Genomic DNA, 19,943 nt, shown 5'->3' with positions numbered 1-19,943 from the left:
CACATGTGTATTTGAGAAATAAAGCCATGAGGTTGTCATTAGTCCTTTGGCTAAATATTTGTCCCCCTTTCTTTCTGGGCCTATAGTAGGACTGCACTCCCTGGTCTGATTATGGTTGAGTGGGCTTAGGGAAACAATAATACATTGTGAGTGGAGGTAAAGTGTGTCACTTCCTAGGGGAATCTGCAATTGTGAGAATTTTCGATCTCTAAGTTACTATTTGAAATTGTGACTGCTCCTTCTACCTGGGTCCTTGAGTAACTATGATGAGAGAACCACAACACTGGTCTGTATACCTGTGATAAATAGGCCTTTTTCATTTTAAATTCCTGTGCTTTGGAGTTTGTCATTCCAGCCTATATAGCCTATCCTGATACATACAAGTAAAAATATATATGAATAAAATGTATTTTATATGCCCATGAAATTAAATTATGTTTAACTCCTTCCAAGACAGATGAAAAAGTAGAGGCTGATCAAATGGTTTTACCTATAATTCCTGTTATGTATGCCTAAAGTATATGCTTATGTGTGTATTCATATTTCAACATTTTGCCTGAGGGTGGAAAGTTCACCTACCTAAACTATTATGAGCCTTGGAGTGGTATTTCTTGCCCTTGAGAAGGATATTAAAAATAAGTAAGGGAATATGTCTCAGCCTCTGTGGCGGATTTCCAGACTGTCTCTTCCAACAATGGAATAGAAGTCCCTTCTTTTGTCATGTTCTACAACTTTCTTCATCCAGAAATTGTTGGCTTATTCTGCAATTTATGAAATTATTTTCATTCATGAAATAATGTAAAAGAGTCATCCAAAATTAGACCAAAATATATTTTATTAGAACCCAAACGAAAGAATAGATTCCTCCCTCAATATATTAGGAAAAGGCACATTTAAATGTATGAGACAACAGGGCCAGAACACAAAAGCTGTAAGCAGAGTAAGGTGTATTCTCACTCAAACATGCAAATACATCACAGAATTTAAAAGGCCCATAGCCAGGGGAGGACTTCTGAGCCTAGGACTTCGAGACCTACTTGGGCAACATAGTATGATCCTGTCTCAAAAGAAAAAGGCGTGTAACTTTTAACGTATCATTTTTAGAAAAAAAAAAAGTTTATAGTATCAGTATCACTTTCCCTGTAAGGAGAAAAAAAGTTAATTAGCTAGTGTCAGGGGGGATTTGTATGCTCAAAGAGAATTTCTTAGAATTCTATATGAAATATAGCCTACATATGTGTCATGAAAATACACTGAGAATATGGAACCTACACAATTCCACCTACTTGTACAGGTGATGGAAGATCTCGGACATCCCATTTTCACTAAAAAGGGTTTATTTTTATTTTTTTTGAAGAATGGGCAAGAATCCATTGCAACAGAAAGGGAGGAGAAGTTCATAATAAAAGGAACAGAAAGTATAAAGGCATGATGCAAGGAAACAAGTGAAAAGGTATCTTAAGAAAACAGATAATAGGCTGTTTCAACTGGAGTATGAGTATGGGTGAGCACTGCAAAATAGTAGAATAAATTGTTGAGTTGGATCTCATTTGGTAATGCATTTGAAATAAAGGGATTTGCTTTGAACCAAGACGAGTTCTAAGCCTGGAACTACAGAATAAGTTGCAGAATTGGGTGTCTAAGAACTCTGAATACCTCTCCAATATTTACCAGTGGTCAAGTCAAACTCGTTTTGCTCATTGATGGTTTAAGTTGGCTGGAGCTGAGAATTGGCATTATAGAGAATGTTTTTGAGACAGAGTCTTGCTTTGTCACCCAGGATGGACTTCAGTGGCATGATCTCAGCTCACTGCAAACTCTACCTCCTGGATTAAGCGATTCTCCTGCCTCAACCTCCCAAGTAGCTGGGGTTACAGGTACCTGCCACCATGCCCAGCTAATTTTTATTTTTTTAGTAGAAACGGCTGGCACCATGTTGGCCAGGCTGGTCTTAAACTCCTGACCTCATGTGTTCTTCCCATGTTGGCCTCCCAAAGTGCTGGGATCACAGGTCGCTGCACACAACCTAGAGTATTTCATATACATTCATTTAAAAAAGAAACACTGGTTTCATAAAACAAATATACATTATATGAAATTCCACTTCATAAAAGCATGTGTGTGTACCCCAATACTAAATTTGCCCTTTTAACAAAATATCAGACTTTGCCCTACTTAACTGGAAATATTATCTATATTTTATAAAGAAGAGAAATATATTAACACAATCGTAAGGCTGTGATTTCCTCTTTTTTGCAAAAACTATCTTTGAAAAGTATTACTGACTTGATAACATATATATGGAGAGATTTAAAATACTAGATAAGGGAACTTATTCCAATGAATTTACAGAAAGGTAGGTATTTTAGTCCACTAAAAATATAAATAAAAATTATTAATTCACTTATATGGATACAGCAGTCATGCCAGAGTTTATAAATATAGTGAAATCACTGAAGATTTTTTTTGCCCCCAAAACTGAAAAAAATGACTGTGTGCCTTGTGACTTTTTTAAATGAAAAAAGAATACAAAATGATGAAGACCCTCATGTGATGATGACAAACTAGAAAATTGAAATGTAAAGGGGGAAATGTGAGTATTTGGTTCCTTCCAGCAAATTAAAGACAGAGTACATAGATTCAAGAGGTTGCGCTTTGAGGATAAATAGCTGGGCACTGTGCAGTTTTCCAAGACAGCCTCTGGGCGCCGCTGTCGACCAAAAGGAAGTGAAGGCGTCTCAATTCTGCAGGAGCGTCAGGCAGGGTGCCTTCCTGCCTTGTCCGGTGCACTGAGGACGGACGCTGCCCCTGTTCACCCTCGAGCGCCTAACTGATAAGTCTTACGCTCAAATTACAGAAGTCCAGGGTGCTGTCATTGCTTTTTAAAAAAACATCCCAGAGAAAAGAAGCTCCGCGGAGAGTTCCTGAAATGCAGAGAGTCAGAGAAGCCGAAACGATGAAAAGTCAGGTACTGTTTCCCTTTCTGCTGTCTTTGTTCTGCGGGGCCATCTCCCAGCAGATCCGATACACGATTCCAGAGGAGCTAGCCAACGGCTCACGGGTGGGAAACCTTGCTAAGGATCTGGGGCTCAGTGTCCAGGAGTTGCCAACTCGAAAACTGCGGGTTAGTGCAGAGGATTATTTCAACGTTAGTTTGGAGAGCGGGGATTTGTTAGTGAACGGTAGGATAGATCGAGAGAAGATTTGCGGAAGGAAACTTGAGTGTGCACTAGAATTCGAAACGGTCTCTGAAAACCCAATGAATGTTTTCCACGTGGTTGTTGTAATCCAAGATATTAATGACAATGCACCACGTTTCGTTGCAAAAGGCATTAACTTAGAAATTTGTGAGTCAGCCTTACCCGGGGTAAAATTCTCTCTGGATTCTGCGCAAGATGCAGATGTGGACGGCAATTCACTGAAGATATACACCATCAACCCCAATCAATACTTCTCTCTGTCAACGAAGGAAAGTCCTGATGGAAGTAAATATCCGGAATTACTGCTGGAAAAACCTCTAGACAGGGAACATCAGAGCTCTCATCGCTTAATCCTGACTGCCATGGATGGCGGGGACCCGCCTCTAAGCGGCACCACCCACATCTGGATCCGAGTCACCGATGCCAATGATAATGCTCCCATGTTTAGCCAGGATGTATACAGGGTTAGCCTCCAGGAAAACGTGCCGTGGGGAACCTCCGTGCTGCGGGTGATGGCCACAGACCAGGATGAGGGCATTAATGCAGAGATCACCTATGCCTTCCTCAATTCCCCAATAAGTACCAGCCTCTTCAATCTCAATCCAAATACCGGCGACATCACAACCAATGGCACATTGGACTTTGAAGAAACAAGTAGATATGTGTTGGGTGTAGAAGCCAAGGATGGAGGAGTACACACAGCTCACTGTAATGTTCAAATAGAAATCGTTGATGAGAATGACAATGCCCCTGAGGTGACATTCATGTCCTTCTCTAACCAGATTCCAGAGGATTCAGACCTTGGAACTGTAATAGCCCTCATAAAAGTGCGAGACAAGGATTCTGGGCAAAATGGCATGGTGACATGCTATATTCAGGAAGAAGTTCCTTTCAAATTAGAATCCACCTCGAAGAATTTTTACAAGATGGTGATTGGTGGAGCCCTAAACCGGGAGCAGACAGCAGACTACAACGTCACAATCATAGCCACCGACAAGGGCAAACCATCCCTTTCCTCCAGGACAAGCATCACCCTGCACATCTCCGACATCAACGACAATGCACCTGTTTTCCATCAGGCCTCCTACGTGGTCCATGTGGCTGAGAACAACCCACCTGGAGCCTCTATTGCACAAGTGAGCGCCTCCGACCCGGATTTGGGACCCAACGGCAGCGTCTCCTACTCTATTCTGGCCAGTGACCTGGAGCCGCAGGAGCTGTTGTCCTACGTGTCCGTGAGCGCGCAGAGCGGGGTGGTGTTTGCGCAGCGCGCCTTCGACCACGAGCAGTTGCGCGCCTTCGAGCTCACACTGCAGGCCTGCGACCAGGGCTCCCCCGCGCTCAGCGCCAACGTGAGCCTGCGAGTGTTGGTGGGCGACCTCAATGACAATGCGCCGCGGGTGCTGTACCCCGCGCTGGGGTCTGATGGCTCTGCACTTTTCGATATGGTGCCACGCGCCGCAGAGCCTGGCTACCTGGTGACCAAGGTGGTGGCGGTGGACGCAGACTCGGGACACAACGCTTGGCTGTCCTACCACGTGCTGCAGGCCAGCGAGCCCGGGCTCTTCAGCCTGGGGCTGCGCACGGGTGAGGTGCGCACAGCGCGTGCCTTGGGCGAGAGGGACGCGGCCCGCCAGCGCCTGCTGGTCGCTGTGCGTGATGGAGGACAGCCGCCACTCTCCGCCACCGCCACGCTGCACCTAATCTTCGCGGATAGCCTGCAAGAGGTATTGCCAGACCTTAGCGGCAGCCCTGAGCCCTCTGACCCCCAGACGGAACTGCAGTTTTACCTGGTGGTGGCCTTGGCCTTGATCTCAGTGCTCTTTCTCCTCGCGGTAATTCTGGCGATCGCCCTGCGCCTGCGACGTTCCTCCAGCCTCAACACTGAGGGCTATTTTCAAACGGGTCTCTGCTCCAAGTCTGGGCCAGGGGTTCCTCCCAACCACAGCGAGGGGACTTTGCCCTATTCCTACAATCTATGTGTTGCCTCTCATTCTGCAAAGACAGAGTTCAATTTTCTCAACCTGACACCTGAAATGACTCCCCCTCAGGATCTGCTGTGTGATGATCCTTCTATGATTGTATGTGCCAGTAATGAAGATCACAAAGTCGCTTATGACCCTTCTTTGTCTTCGCACGTGAGTTTCTGCAAATCTAGTTAAATTTTATATATTGCGGCCGGGAGCGGTGGCTCAAGCCTGTAATCCCAGCACTTAACCAGGCTGAGGCAGGTGGATCACTTGAGGTCAGGAGTTTGAGACCAGCATAGCCAAGATGGTAAAACCCCGTCTACTAGAAATACAAAAATTATTTGGGTGTGGTAGCACGTGCCTGTAGTCCCAGTTACTCCGGAAGCTGAGACAGGAGGATCGCTTGAACCCGGGAGGTGGAGATTGTAGTGAGCCAAGAGTGTGCCACTGCACTCCAGCCTGGGTGACAGGAGGGAAACCCTGTCTTAAAAAAAAAAAATTATATATTACATTTTCTTCTCATTGGTGCATAAGTAATTTTGATTTTCTTTCATTGTTCTAGTGACAGTATCTACTGGGGGAGGGGGTATTGGATAGATGGAGATTGCTTTCTTGATTGCTCAGTAGTCTTGGCAATTTAATTTTCAATCTTTACTGTTGGCATTTCTGTATGGTTGGCAAATATTGTTAAAGAGACCTGTTTCCTAGATGTTAACACTCTTAATAATAGCAGTGCCTTTTCTTAATTGGTATGCCATACTTGATATTTTCAAGTCATCTTATTCTTAGCTCTTTATAAATATATTTAGAGTTCTTCCCACCAAAGTTAAAGTTTATGTTCATCTTCATCAATTACATTCTAGTTTGTCTTTTTGCAGCAGCATGTGTATTTAACACAGCCTTCCAATTATTAAGACTCTTAGCACTTTGTCTCATCACAAGTAGCAAATATTGTCCAATTTTACATTTGCATCACTAACTTTGGGTCAATATTATTCCCACTGTATAATTTCAGTCAATGATATTTCATAATTTTTAACCATTCCTAAATGATTTATTTTTATGCTCTTTCTATTTTGTCTCTATTAAAACAAGGAATGTAATGAACATTTGGGTTTATAAAGCATTCTCCATACTTCTTGTTTCTTTAGTATAGATTTCTGAGGAATTAGTTAAATCTATAAACATGTTGAGTTTTTTTAATGCATACTGTCAAATTTATTTCCAAACATCTTATTTCACTTCTCAATCATCCGGAGTTTGTGCAGTCTTTGAGGATTGTGAAAAACACCTTTAATCTACTCTCTCAAAGTCTGAGGTTTTAAAATTCTGTATAGCTAATGCACTTTTGTATGAGTCATTTCTACTGCTACTTGTTAAGTGAGGAATAAGCTTAAGAACTGATGTACTGCTTTATCTCAAATTTTCTCAGATTAGTAAATTACTGTAAGTATTCATAAGCAAGAAAGCGATGGCACGTGCAATGATAATCCATGTTCAGCTACCAAAACATTTCATTTTACTGGCTATTTCTAAAGTGAAAGCTAAAGTAAAGTTAGAAATTGTAGTAAAATAATACTGAATGTGTCATGTGAAAAAATTACTAAACTATTATCTGCACTTTATAGTTCTTCAGTCTAACTTTTCTTTTTATTTCTTTTTTATTTTTAAGATCAGAGTTATTTATCCATTGTTTTAGGCTTTGCATTTGAACCGGTCATTCATGAAACATTGAAAGGCTTCATAAAAAAGTTACTACTCTATGAAAGGTATTGTTCTAAAGATTGAGAACACATTGTAAACAAGATAGTCATATGCATAGCTTGTGGCCAAGAATGTATTGTATACAAAATTAAGAAGCAAATTCTCTTCCCAAACCTATTATTGTATTTGTCACTCTCATTCGTACAGGGGTAAGGCTAACTCTTAAACAGTAGGTGGGTTTTTTGCAAATGAATTGAAGCATTGCCCCAGGTTCTAGAGGGTCAACTCAAGTAAGGAAACTTGTTACTGCATAAATTGGGACTAAAGCCGAACCTCCAAGTTCCTGTCCCACTGTCTTTTCACTTATCGTCTCCTCCATTTTTCAAGTCCACCTTTCTCTTTAGGAGAGATAAGTATGTCCCTCACACAGTACACAGTACTGAGAATGGGCTGTGGGGATGAACAAGATGAAAACTGAAAAGATGGAGAACACATTCTTAGAAAAAAAAATCGTCATATTTTCTCTAAGAAAATAAATAACTTTATAAAGTTTATTGTACAGGAAGATTTGGATCATTCTTGAATTTTCGTTGCAAATCAAAAACAGGAATTTGACTTTTATTATCTTGGGAGAAATAGGAATAGAAACGTGTATAAAAAGTACACTTTTTTTACCAAGAATAAATTGCAGTAACAGGTTTAGACTCTGGGTGTCGCTGTTCACCAATCGGGGGAAAAGACAAACCAGAAATTTAATCAGAATCACAAGATTGCTGCAGCACAAAGCACTGGCTCTGGAGCTTTATGAAAGCTTCAAGCGGAAGCCCTGAGAGCTCCGGCTGTGAATGCACTTTATTTTGGACCCAGAATATCCTGGGGCTCCTCAGGCCTCGACAGAGGGAAAACCAAAGCACAGGCGACTCCGCGGCGGGGTTGTAATGGCGGCGCCTCCTGCTAGCCCAGACCGCACCCGGCTGCTCCAAATCTGCCTTCTCCTGGGGGTTCTGGGGGAAATTAGGGCCGAACAGATCCGCTACTCGGTGTTTGAGGAGCAGGAAGAAGGCTCAGTGGTGGGCAACATCGCCAAGGACCTGGGGTTGGCGCCCCGGGAGCTGGTGGAGCGCGGAGTCCGCATCGTCTCCAGAGGTAGGACGCAGCTTTTCGCCCTGAACCCGCGCAGCGGCAGTTTGGTCACCGCGGGTAGGATAGACCGGGAGGAGCTCTGCGACAGATCTCCAAACTGTGTGACAATACTGGAGATTCTCCTAGAAGATACAGTGAAGATTTTGCGGGTAGAGGTGGAAATAATCGATGTTAATGATAACCCACCCAGTTTTGGGACAGAACAGAGGGAAATAAAAGTTGCTGAAAATGAAAATCCTGGGACAAGATTTCCTCTTCCTGAAGCTTTTGATCCGGATGTAGGGGTAAACTGCCTGCAGGGTTACCAGCTCAACTCAAACGGTTACTTTTCCCTGGACGTGCAAAGCGGGGCCGATGGGATTAAGTACCCAGAGCTGGTGCTGGAACGTGCTCTAGATCGCGAGGAAGAGGCGGTTCACCACCTCGTTCTCACCGCCTTCGATGGAGGTGAGCCGGTTCGCTCTGGCACTGCCAGGATTCTCATAATACTTGTGGATACCAACGATAATGCTCCCCTGTTCACTCAGCCCAAGTACCACGTAAGTGTTCGTGAGAACGTTCCTGTAGGCACTCGGCTACTCACAGTAAAAGCCACTGATCCAGATGAAGGAGCCAATGGAGACGTGACGTATTCTTTCCGGAAAGTAAGAGACAAAATATCACAGCTATTTCAGTTAAATTCTCTGAGTGGGGATATAACAATATTGGGGGATCTAGATTATGAGGACTCTGGATTCTATGACATAGATGTAGAAGCCCATGATGGGCCTGGTCTCCGGGCTAGAAGCAAGGTACTGGTGACAGTTCTGGATGAAAATGACAACGCACCAGAAGTCACAGTTACATCTCTCACCAGCTCAGTCCAGGAAACTTCTTCCCCGGGTACAGTAATTGCACTTTTCAACGTGCATGACAGTGACTCAGGAGGAAATGGCCTAGTCACATGTTCTATTCCAGATAATCTGCCATTCACACTTGAAAAGACCTATGAAAATTATTATCGGTTGTTGACACACAGAACACTGGACAGGGAAGAAGTCTCAGAATATAACATCACTGTAACTGCAACTGACCAGGGAATTCCTCCACTGTCTACAGAAACTCATATTTCACTGCAGGTGATGGACATCAATGACAACCCACCCACTTTCCCTCATGCTTCCTACTCTGCCTACATTCCTGAAAACAACCCCAGAGGAGCCTCCATCTTATCTATGACTGCTCAAGACCCTGACAGTGGTGACAATGCCCTAATCACTTACTCCCTGGCCGAAGACACCTTCCAGGATGCACCCCTGTCCTCCTATGTCTCCATCAACTCCAATACTGGGATCCTATATGCACTTCGCTCCTTCGACTATGAGCAGCTTAGAGACCTGCAGCTACTGGTGACAGCCAGTGACAGTGGAGACCCTCCACTCAGCAGCAATGTGTCAGTGAGCCTCTTTGTGCTGGACCAGAACGACAATGTCCCTGAGATCCTGTACCCCACCTTCCCTACAGATGGCTCCACTGGTGTGGAGCTGGCACCCCGCTCCGCAGATTCCGGCTACCTGGTGACCAAAGTGGTGGCAGTGGACAGAGACTCAGGCCAGAATGCCTGGCTGTCCTACCGCCTACTCAAGGCCAGCGAGCCGGGACTATTTGCAGTGGGGCTGCACACAGGTGAGGTGCGCACTGCACGGGCCCTGCTGGACAGAGATGCGGTCAAGCAGAGCCTTGTAGTGGTCGTCCAGGACCATGGCCAGCCCCCTCTCTCGGCCACTGTCACACTCACTGTGGCTGTGGCCAACAGCATCCCAGATGTCCTGGCTGACTTGGGCAGCCTCAAGCCTTCAGCAGACCCAGATGACTCGGGCCTCACACTCTATCTCGTGGTGGCAGTGGCCGCTGTCTCCTGCATCTTCCTGGCTTTTGTCACGGTGCTGCTAGCACTCAAGCTGAGACGCTGGCACAAGTCACGCCTGCTTCACGCTGAAGGCAGCAGGTTGGCAGGTGTGCCTGCCTCGCACTTTGTGGGCGTGGACGGGGTTCGGGCTTTCCTGCAGACCTACTCTCACGAGGTCTCCCTCACCGCGGACTCGAGGAAGAGTCATCTGATCTTCCCCCAGCCCAACTATGCAGACACGCTCATCAGCCAGGAGAGCTGTGAGAAAAGCGAGCCTCTTCTGATAACTCAGGATTTACTTGAAACAAAAGGAGACCTTAATCTTCAGGTGAGTCAATCTTATAATAGATCATACCACACTGAAATATAGACAAAGAGTTGTGTAAATGTCTCCTATTACATATGTAATATATCAAATAAAGGTGCCTCTTTTAATATTTTATTGCTGTAAAGAGAACTGGTGGATGACCCTTCAGTAATGACCAACAGTCTTTACCACACAAAAATGTTGTTTATTATCCTTTTTGGTCTTCATTCAGTTGTAGTTTCAGCCAGAATTTTCTAATTTTACAACTCTAAACCACCTCATTTCCTTAAATGTCCTTTTCTGTGCTGGGTGCGGTGGCTCACACCTGTAATCCCAGCACTTTGGGAGTGTGAGGAGGGTGGATTGCCTGAGCTCAGGAGTTTGAGACCAGTCCAGGCAACATGGTGAAACCCAGTCTCTACTAAAATACAAAAAGTTAGCCGGGCGTGGTGGTGCACGCCTGTAGTCCCAGCTACCCTGGAGGCTGAGACATGAGAATTGCTGGAACCTGGGAGGCAGAGGTTGCAATGAGCTGAGATCATGCCACTGTACTCCAGCCTGGGTGACAGAGCAAGCCTCTGTCTCCAAGAAGTAAAATAAAATAAAGTAAAATAAAATAAAGAATAAATTTCCTTTTCCTTTAGGTGTTACTGCAAAGATACAAGAGACCTGTGAAATAGAAGGCAATTGTGTAAATTCACGTTTACAATATTCTTTCTCATGAAGTTATTATTGGATCTGGACTGAGGATTTTTTAATTTCCTATTTTTACACTGTACCATGCTTTACTTGAAGTTTACTTTTCCTTCCTTGAAAGGGTATTTTGCATTATAATAGGCAACATCAATTTAAGAATACTGAAAACTTATGAGTTTAACTTTTAGATATAACTTTAACAGGATATTTTCTCAATGAACTGTTACATTTCAAATATTTTTTGTTGCTGTTCTGAGATGCACCAGCGGTGACTATACGTGATTCCTTTGGTGCACTCCTGTGATTATGAGAAATATTTCAAAGTTAATTTCACTCATATTTAAGTAGATTCTAGAAGTAACTTTAATAATTTTTAAATTGCCTATCATGACATCACTATTGAGACTTTCTTGATTTCTTTTGTTGTTGTTGTTGTTGAAAAGATATATATATATATTTAGAATTAGGCAGCTGGACTCAGTTTAGATGATCCCAATTTTGTTGGCAACATCCAAAGCATCATAATCAGGAGCCAGTCAAACATATGCCTTTTTCTCTCCATCAGGCCGAATCAGGGTGTTGACCTTGACCACATCAATGTCATAGAGCTTCTTCACAGCCTGTTTAATCTGGGGCTTGTTGGCTTTAACATCCACAATGAACACAAGTGTGTTGTAGTCTTCTATCTTCTTCATAGTAGACTCAGTGGTCAGCGGAAACTTGATGATAGCATAGTGGTCAAGCTTGTTTCTCCTCGGGGCGCTCTTCCGAGGATATTTGGGCTGTCTCTGGAGTCGCAGTGTCTTGAGCCGCCGGAAGGTGGGTGACGTGCGGGTCTTCTTTTTTTTGTGGCTGTGGACACCTTTCAACACTGCCTTCTTGGCCTTTAAAGCCTTCGCTTTGGCTTCGGCTTTAGGAGGGACAGGAGCTTCCTTCTTCGCTTTTGGTGCCATCTTGTGAAAAGGCGAGACTTTCTTGATTTCTAAGGAAAAATATAAGTTTTTGGAGTCTTTTCTCTTTTCATCATGTGAGCCTCTTTCAAAGGTTGAGTTACTGGGGTTCTGGACTGATATGATTTATGCTGCTTAGTAAGTTGGCCTCATCCCTATTGCTACAAATTGCTATCAGATATTTCTGTCACCATGTGGCTCTGGGATTATTTTATATGTGGGAAAATATTTTGTGTGTAGGGGATATACAACACTTTTGTTCTTTGTGCTTTCATTTAGTTCTGTGAGTTAATTCAAAATTCATGAATGCATATGCTTACACAAATTAGTGTAATTTGATAACTGGAAGTTGTAGTGATAGACTGTGGAATATGCCTCAATTTGATTTACAAAGGAGAGTTTTAGTTTCTACATGGTTTTGTATTCATAGAAAGTTGTGGTGCAATATGTAGAGTAAGCTGGAATATGATATGCAGTTACCTGGGTTGGTAAGCAGAAAGCAGAAATAACAAGTGAACGTTGAGAGACAACTCACATCTGAGGAGAGATTGTTTAAAGTAATTAAGCCATAAAATATAATTTGGAAATGCTCAATTGGCCTGAAACTGTGTCAAGCATATTCAGGTGTTGGCATTAGGAATATATTCCAGAATGAGAGTGCCATACGTTTTAAAGGCCTAGGAAAGCAGTAGATAATTTATAACCTAAAACCAAATTTTTTTAAAAATGTGTTTTTGTTAGAATGGGCAGTGAGTTTCTTTTAGTAAATAACAATGTTGATTAAACAAATTGTTGTATATTCATATTATGGACTACTAGATAACTATATTATGGGCCACTAGATAACTATAAAAATAAATGGGAAAGCTCTCTGTGTACTGATATGATCTTTAAGATATAACAAATATAAAAGCAATGTGAAGAACATGGTATGTTGTATGCTTACATTTGTGTAAAGAAGGAGACAGAATATTTATACAAATCCGTTGCACTATGTAAAACATATCTCCAGAAGGATACCCAAGAAACGTTAACACTCATTTCCCCTGTGAAAGCAATTCTCCTCATCTAAAGCAGGGATGAATGCACCTTTTGAATTTGGAACTATATGAATATTTCGCATATTTAAAAACAAATGAAGACTTTATAAATTAAAAAAAAAAAGAAGAAGAAAAGAAAAATGTTCTTAGCAAACATTTACAAGCCGTTGGTGCAGTTTCCTGAGAAAACCTCTGAGCGTCGCTGTCGGTCAAAAGAACGAAGAGAAGATCCAGAGAAGCTTTTGGGAGCCTCTTAGAAGGGAACTTCCTGCACAAACCAACCACGCAGAGGAGGCCAGTGTAGATTCAGAAACAGAAAACAAAAGCAGGAAAAGTGACCTGAGCCCGGATTCTGCCATCCTCGGAAGGCTTATTCCTCCTATGGGCAAAGGAGCACAGGGAGCCCGAGGGAGACAGAAGATGAAGGCGAGCGCAGGGAGGTACGGGCTGGTGTGGTGGCTGCAGGTACTGTTGCCCTTCCTGTTGTCTTTGTTCCCCGGGGCTCTCTCAGACCAGATCCGCTATTCAATTCCAGAGGAGCTGGCCAAAAACTCTGTCGTAGGAAACCTCGCCAAGGATCTGGGGCTCAGCGTCCGGGACTTGCCTGCCCGGAAGCTGCGGGTTAGCGCAGAGAGGGAATATTTCACAGTAAACCCAAAAAGCGGGGACTTACTTGTGGGTGACAAAATAGACCGAGAGCAGATATGCGGGAAGCAGCCTCTGTGTGTTCTGGATTTCGATACTGTCGCTGAAAACCCACTAAATATTTTCCACATAGCAGTAATTGTGCAGGATATAAATGATAATACCCCACTATTCAAACAGAGTAAGATTCATTTAAAAATTGGCGAATCCACTAAGCCAGGTACAACATTTCCACTTGACCCAGCCCTGGATTCAGATGTTGGTCCTAATTCACTACAAAGATACCACCTTAATGACAACGAGTACTTTGATCTCGCTGAGAAACAGACTCCAGATGGACGTAAATATCCTGAGCTGATTCTAAAACATTCTCTGGACAGAGAAGAGCATAGTTTCCATCAACTGGTCCTCACAGCTGTGGATGGCGGAGACCCACCTCAAAGCGGCACGACCCAAATCCGAATCCAAGTCACGGATGCCAATGATAACCCTCCGGTGTTCAGCCAGGATGTGTACAGGGTCACCCTGAGGGAGGACGTGCCCCCGGGCTTCTTTGTGCTTCAAGTGACGGCCACTGACCGGGATGAGGGCATAAATGCGGAGATCACCTACTCCTTTCATAATGTGGACGAACAAGTCAAACGCTTTTTCAACTTAAATGAAAAAACAGGAGAAATCACGACAAAGGATGATTTGGATTTTGAGATTGCAAGTAGTTACACTCTGAGTATTGAAGCAAAAGATCCTGGAGATCTAGCAGCCCACTGCAGTATCCAAGTTGAAATTCTTGATGAGAATGATTGTGCACCTGAAGTTATTGTGACTTCAGTATTTACTCCCCTACCAGAGGATTCGCCACCAGGAACAGTCATCGCCTTGATAAAAACGAGAGACAGAGACTCTGGAGAAAATGGAGAAGTTTACTGCCAAGTGTTGGGAAATGCCAAGTTTATTTTGAAATCTTCCTCAAAGAACTATTACAAACTAATGACAGACGGCGCCCTGGACCGGGAGGAGATCCCAGAATACAATCTCACCATCACAGCCACCGACGGGGGCAAGCCGCCTCTCTCCTCCAGCATAATTGTCACCCTGCACATCTCCGACGTCAACGATAATGCCCCACTTTTCCAACAGACTTGCTACATGGTTCACGTGGCAGAGAACAATCCTCCTGGCGCCTCTATCGCTCAAATCAGTGCCTCTGACCCTGACTTGGGCCCCAATGGCCAAGTTTCCTACTCCATCGTAGCGAGCGACCTGGAGCCGCGGGAGATTTTATCCTACGTGTCCGTGAGCGCGCAGAGCGGGGTGGTGTTCGCGCAGCGCGCCTTCGATCATGAGCAGCTGCGCGCCTTCGAACTCACACTGCAGGCCACCGACCAGGGCTCACCTGCGCTCAGCGCCAACGTGAGCCTGCGCGTGTTAGTGGGCGACCTCAATGACAATGTGCCACTGGTGTTGTACCCCGCGCTGGGGCCCGATGGCTCCGCCCTCTTCGATATGGTGCCACGCGCAGCAGAGCCCGGCTACCTAGTGACCAAGGTGGTGGCGGTGGACGCAGACTCGGGACACAACGCTTGGCTGTCCTACCACGTGCTGCAGGCCAGCGAGCCCGGGCTCTTCAGCCTGGGGCTGCGCACGGGTGAGGTGCGCACAGCGCGTGCCTTGGGCGAGAGGGACGCGGCCCGCCAGCGCCTGCTGGTCGCTGTGCGTGATGGAGGACAGCCGCCACTCTCCGCCACCGCCACGCTGCACCTGATCTTCGCGGATAGCCTGCAAGAGGTATTGCCAGACCTTAGCGGCAGCCCTGAGCCCTCTGACCCCCAGACGGAACTGCAGTTTTACCTGGTGGTGGCCTTGGCCTTGATCTCAGTGCTCTTCCTCTTCGCAGTGATTCTGGCAATCTCCCTGCGCCTGCGACGCTCTTCCAGTTCAGACGCTTGGGGCTGCTTTCAGTCTAGTCAGTGCTCCAAGCCTGGACCTGGGGTTCTCCCCAATTACAGTGAGGGAACATTGCCCTTTTCCTACAACCTGTGTGTTGCCTCACAATCAGCCAAGACAGAGTTTAATTTTCTGAACATAACCCCGGAATTGGTTCCCTCACAAGATCTCCTCTGTGACAATGCCTCTTGGGAACAAAATACAAATCATGCAGACGCTGGGGTCCCTTTTGCCTCAGATACTATTTTAAAGGTGAGCTTTAATTAATTTATTTTCACTTCTGGTTTTATTGTTTCACCTAATTTGGGTAGGAAGTTCCATTGCAATTTCTTTGTCTGTGAGTTAGATTTGGTCAATGTTGTGCCTTAATTATCTTAATCTTATTTAACTTAATTTTAAGTGTTTTCTCTCTGAAGTGTGAGATTTATTTAGCAATAATTGCAAACCTTTATCACATGAGATACTGCACTGTATTTCTTTTTCTTCCTCGTCTTTGCTTCTCTCTGAAGATTTGTTACCATTGGGACTTTAGGCAATTACTTTCACCTTCAGGCTCTTTGTTATTCAAATTTTTGTTTTACTTCCTCTTAGCATCATAGTACTTCAGAGTAAAGAGAGTCTTCATTTTAGTAGTTTTTGGAAATTGGGAACCAAAGATGAAAGACTTTTACATAATGGCATGGCTTGTTAATTGCAGGGCATGGGTAGGACATTGTCCCGTTGACTTGAAGACCCACACTGGGTAAGCTAAGTGTCTTGGAATCACAAGCATATTTCTAAAGGATAGGCAATGTTTGAGGTCTGAGGTGTCTGCTATAAAGAGTGCATTTAACAAATGTGAGAAAGCATTCTCTAACATGCATTTTAACAAATTGTTCTTAAGAAAAATTACACATTGAGAAAAATCTTACAACCTATGTTCACATCATTTTCTACCAAATATTACTCAAATCTTTGCTTTTGAATTTCCTAATTATATAGAATTTTTATTTTCTTAGTTTTCTATGAAAGTGTCATTAAACAAAATGACTTTCTGAAATGTTCATTTTTTTCAATCAAGAGGTTTTTCTATTTCTGTTGTCATATAAAGATGATAGCACTAAATAACTGTCTCAACATAGAAAGGCCACTCAGTACTGCTCAATAAGTATCTGGTCATGCTTTCCTGCATAGATGATGAAATAAAGCCCCACCCTCCACAGTTGCTATACTGATTGTCATTGGAACTACAAATATTTGAACATGATAATAGAAAAACGTAAAAATGCATAGTTAACCCTACTCTAACACTGTCTGAGATAGTGGAGAAACTTTCTCAAAGTCCTCACAAGTAATAAAGATCTGTATTTCTTCTGCATATGACAGCTAATATAACTTACATAAATCAGTAGTCCTGTTTGGAAAGGTGCATTGAGAACTGGGTTTGTTTCCTTGGCATTCTTATGTGCAAATAAGCACGTTTTCCTAAATGCATCCTAATAAAGAGATGAAATCTTGAATTCTACAAAGGTAAGAATTTGAATGTCCTAATTTAAAGGACTAAACATAGGTAAGAGGTAAATAAAGGACATAGGCTCCCTCAGTGACACATAAATAAAATTTTTGTAAGGTATTGGAATCTAATAATATTGATCTCAGTAATTGTGGAAGTCTTGCTATTTCAGAATTAAAGCTGAATTAACAGTCATAGACAATGTTACACAGTTAAACATTAAGGATATGGCAACATTATTAGAAATAAAATTACAACTAAACTTAGGAGAAATAAAAATGGAATTTGGTGCAGTCACTGGTTAGGACTCTGAGCGTCGCTGTTGACCAAAGTGGGAAAGGAGCTGCAGCAGAGGCGACCCGACTCTGCTCCCTCCATACTAAACACACAAACCAGACAAGCTCCTACGAAAAGCCAACGCTCCACGCCCATTTTCGTCGGGGAATATGTACCCATCGGCTTTAGGTAAATAAGGAAACAGCAGGCTGAACCAGAACTAAGAGAAAATTGGGCAGAGAGAAGGCAATGGCGAGTCCACCGAGGCGCTGGGCCTGCGGAGAGCTGCTGCTGCCCTTCATGCTCCTGGGGACGCTGTGCCAACCGGGATCCGGGCAGATCAGCTACTCGATGCCGGAGGAGCTGGACAAAGGCTCCTTCGTCGGCAACATCGCCAAGGACCTTGGGCTGGAGCCCCGGGAGCTGGCGGAGCACGGAGTCCGCATCGTCTCCAGAGGTAGGACGCAGCTTTTCGCTCTGAACCCGCGAAGCGGCAGCTTGGTCACCGCGGGCAGGATAGACCGGGAGGAGCTCTGCGCTCAGAGCCCGCTGTGTGTGGTGAACTTTAACATCTTAGTTGAGAACAAAATGAAAATTTATGTAGTAGAAGTAGAAATAATCGATATTAATGATAACTTCCCGCGTTTCCGGGATGAGGAGTTAAAAGTAAAAGTTAATGAAAATGCGGCTGCAGGGACACGTTTAGTGCTTCCCTTCGCGCGGGATGCAGATGTGGGTGTGAACTCCCTCCGGAGTTACCAGCTCAGCTCCAATCTGCACTTCTCTCTGGATGTGGTAAGCGGAAGTGATGGACAAAAGTATCCGGAGCTGGTGTTGGAACAGCCCCTAGACCGCGAGAAAGAGACTGTACATGACCTCCTCCTCACAGCTTTAGATGGCGGAGACCCGGTACTCTCCGGCACCACGCACATCCGTGTTACAGTACTCGACGCAAACGACAATGCACCCCTGTTCACGCCATCCGAGTACAGCGTGAGTGTTCCGGAGAACATACCTGTGGGCACTCGGCTGCTCACGCTAACCGCCACGGATCCAGATGAGGGAATAAACGGGAAATTGACCTACTCTTTTCGCAATGAAGAAGACAAAATTTCGGAGACTTTCCATCTTGATTCCAACCTGGGGGAAATCTCAACTCTACAACCGCTGGACTATGAAGAATCCAGATTCTACCTCATGGAAGTGGTAGCTCAGGATGGAGGCGCTCTTCTTGCCAGCGCTAAGGTGGTGGTCACAGTACAGGACGTGAATGACAATGCCCCCGAAGTGATCCTCACCTCTCTGACCAGTTCCCTCTCTGAAGACTGTCTTCCAGGAACTGTAATTGCGCTGTTTAGTGTACATGATGGTGATTCTGGAGAAAATGGTGAGATTGCATGCTCTATTCCTAGGAACTTGCCTTTTAAACTGGAGAAGTCAGTTGATAATTACTATCACCTATTAACAACTAGAAACCTGGACAGAGAAGAGACTTCAGATTATAATATCACTTTAACCGTCATTGACCATGGAACCCCGCCCCTCTCTGCAGAAAACCACATCCCCTTGAAAGTAGCAGACGTCAATGACAACCCACCCAATTTCCCTCAAGCCTCCTATTCCACCTCTCTCCCAGAAAACAACCCCAGAGGTGTCTCTATCTTCTCTGTGACAGCCCATGACCCCGACAGTGGCGACAATGCTCGAGTCACCTACTCCCTGGCTGAAGACACATTTCAGGGGGCGCCCTTGTCCTCCTATGTCTCCATTAACTCTGACACCGGTGTCCTGTATGCGCTGAGATCCTTCGATTATGAGCAGTTGAAAGACCTACAGTTGTGGGTGACAGCCAGCGACAATGGGAACCCTCCACTTAGCAGCAACGTGTCACTGAGCCTGTTTGTGCTGGACCAGAACGACAATGCGCCGGAGATCCTGTACCCCACCCTCCCCACAGACGGTTCCACGGGCGTGGAGCTGGCGCCCCGCTCCGCAGAACCTGGCTACCTGGTGACCAAGGTGGTAGCAGTGGACAAAGATTCAGGCCAGAATGCCTGGCTATCCTACCGCCTGCTTAAGGCCAGCGAGCCAGGACTCTTTGCGGTTGGGCTGCACACGGGCGACGTGCGGACAGCGCGGACCCTGTTGGACAGAGATGCACTCAAGCAGAGCCTCATAGTGGCCGTGGAAGACCATGGCCAGCCCCCTCTGTCAGCCACTGTCACAGTCACAGTGGCCGTAGCAGACAGGATCCCTGACATCCTTGCTGACCTTGGCAGTATGAAGACCCCCATTGACCCTGAGGATTTGGATCTCACATTCTATCTTGTGGTGGCAGTGGCTGCAGTCTCCTGCGTCTTCTTGGCCTTTGTCATTGTGCTGCTGGTGCTCAGACTGAGGCGCTGGCACAAGTCACGCCTGCTTCAGGCTGAAGGCAGCAGGTTGGTGAGTGTGCCCGCCTCACACTTTGTGGGCATGGATGGGGTTCGGGCTTTCCTGCAGACCTATTCCCACGAGGTCTCCCTCACCGCGGACTCGAGGAAGAGTCACCTGATCTTTCCCCAGCCCAACTATGCAGACACGCTCCTTAGTGAAGAGAGCTGTGAAAAAAGCGAGCCTCTTCTGATGTCTGATAAGGTAGATGCAAACAAAGAAGAACGGCGAGTTCAGGTTAGTTTTCTCTTTCGG

The 19,943-nt window shown here is 44.9% G+C and overlaps 3 protein-coding genes across 11 annotated transcripts in view; 2 read left to right on the top strand and 1 right to left on the bottom strand.

The window, feature by feature from the left end:
- The window catches only part of RELL2 (RELT like 2), a 347,299-nt gene that overhangs the window by 43,482 nt on the left and 283,874 nt on the right, over nucleotides 1-19,943 (top strand). The window lies entirely within an intron of this gene.
- The window catches only part of LOC126957240 (protocadherin gamma-C4), a 190,277-nt gene that overhangs the window by 17,370 nt on the left and 152,964 nt on the right, over nucleotides 1-19,943 (top strand). For 2 of the 9 annotated variants that reach the window (XM_050794901.1, XM_050794898.1), the window contains exon 2: nucleotides 10,081-10,233. The exons of 3 other annotated variants lie outside the window; for them this stretch is intronic. In XM_050794901.1, coding sequence (XP_050650858.1) covers nucleotides 10,081-10,233 — 153 coding nt within the window. Of the gene's footprint in view, nucleotides 1-2; nucleotides 5,339-5,370; nucleotides 10,234-11,867; nucleotides 15,740-16,453; nucleotides 19,926-19,943 lie in introns of those variants that run through there. 4 more of the 9 variants (XM_050794902.1, XM_050794882.1, XM_050794884.1 and 1 more) reach the window with 4 other exon arrangements.
- LOC126957259 (60S ribosomal protein L23a-like) lies at nucleotides 11,345-11,861 on the bottom strand. The gene has a single exon (XM_050794953.1). It carries the CDS (start codon nucleotides 11,859-11,861, stop codon nucleotides 11,445-11,447), a length of 417 nt encoding a protein of 138 aa, XP_050650910.1. The 3' UTR covers nucleotides 11,345-11,444.

Source organism: Macaca thibetana, chromosome 6 (genome assembly GCF_024542745.1).
Source record: "Macaca thibetana thibetana isolate TM-01 chromosome 6, ASM2454274v1, whole genome shotgun sequence".
Taxonomy (NCBI): Eukaryota; Metazoa; Chordata; class Mammalia; order Primates; family Cercopithecidae; genus Macaca; species Macaca thibetana.
The sequence above is the reverse complement of the archived record's forward strand: the minus strand, read 5'-3'. Positions and strand labels throughout refer to the sequence as shown.

Excerpts from the sequence above, each read along its gene's own strand:
- LOC126957259 (XM_050794953.1), bottom strand. The coding sequence starts at position 11,861 with ATGGCACCAAAAGCGAAGAAGGAAGCTCCTGTCCCTCCTAAAGCCGAA.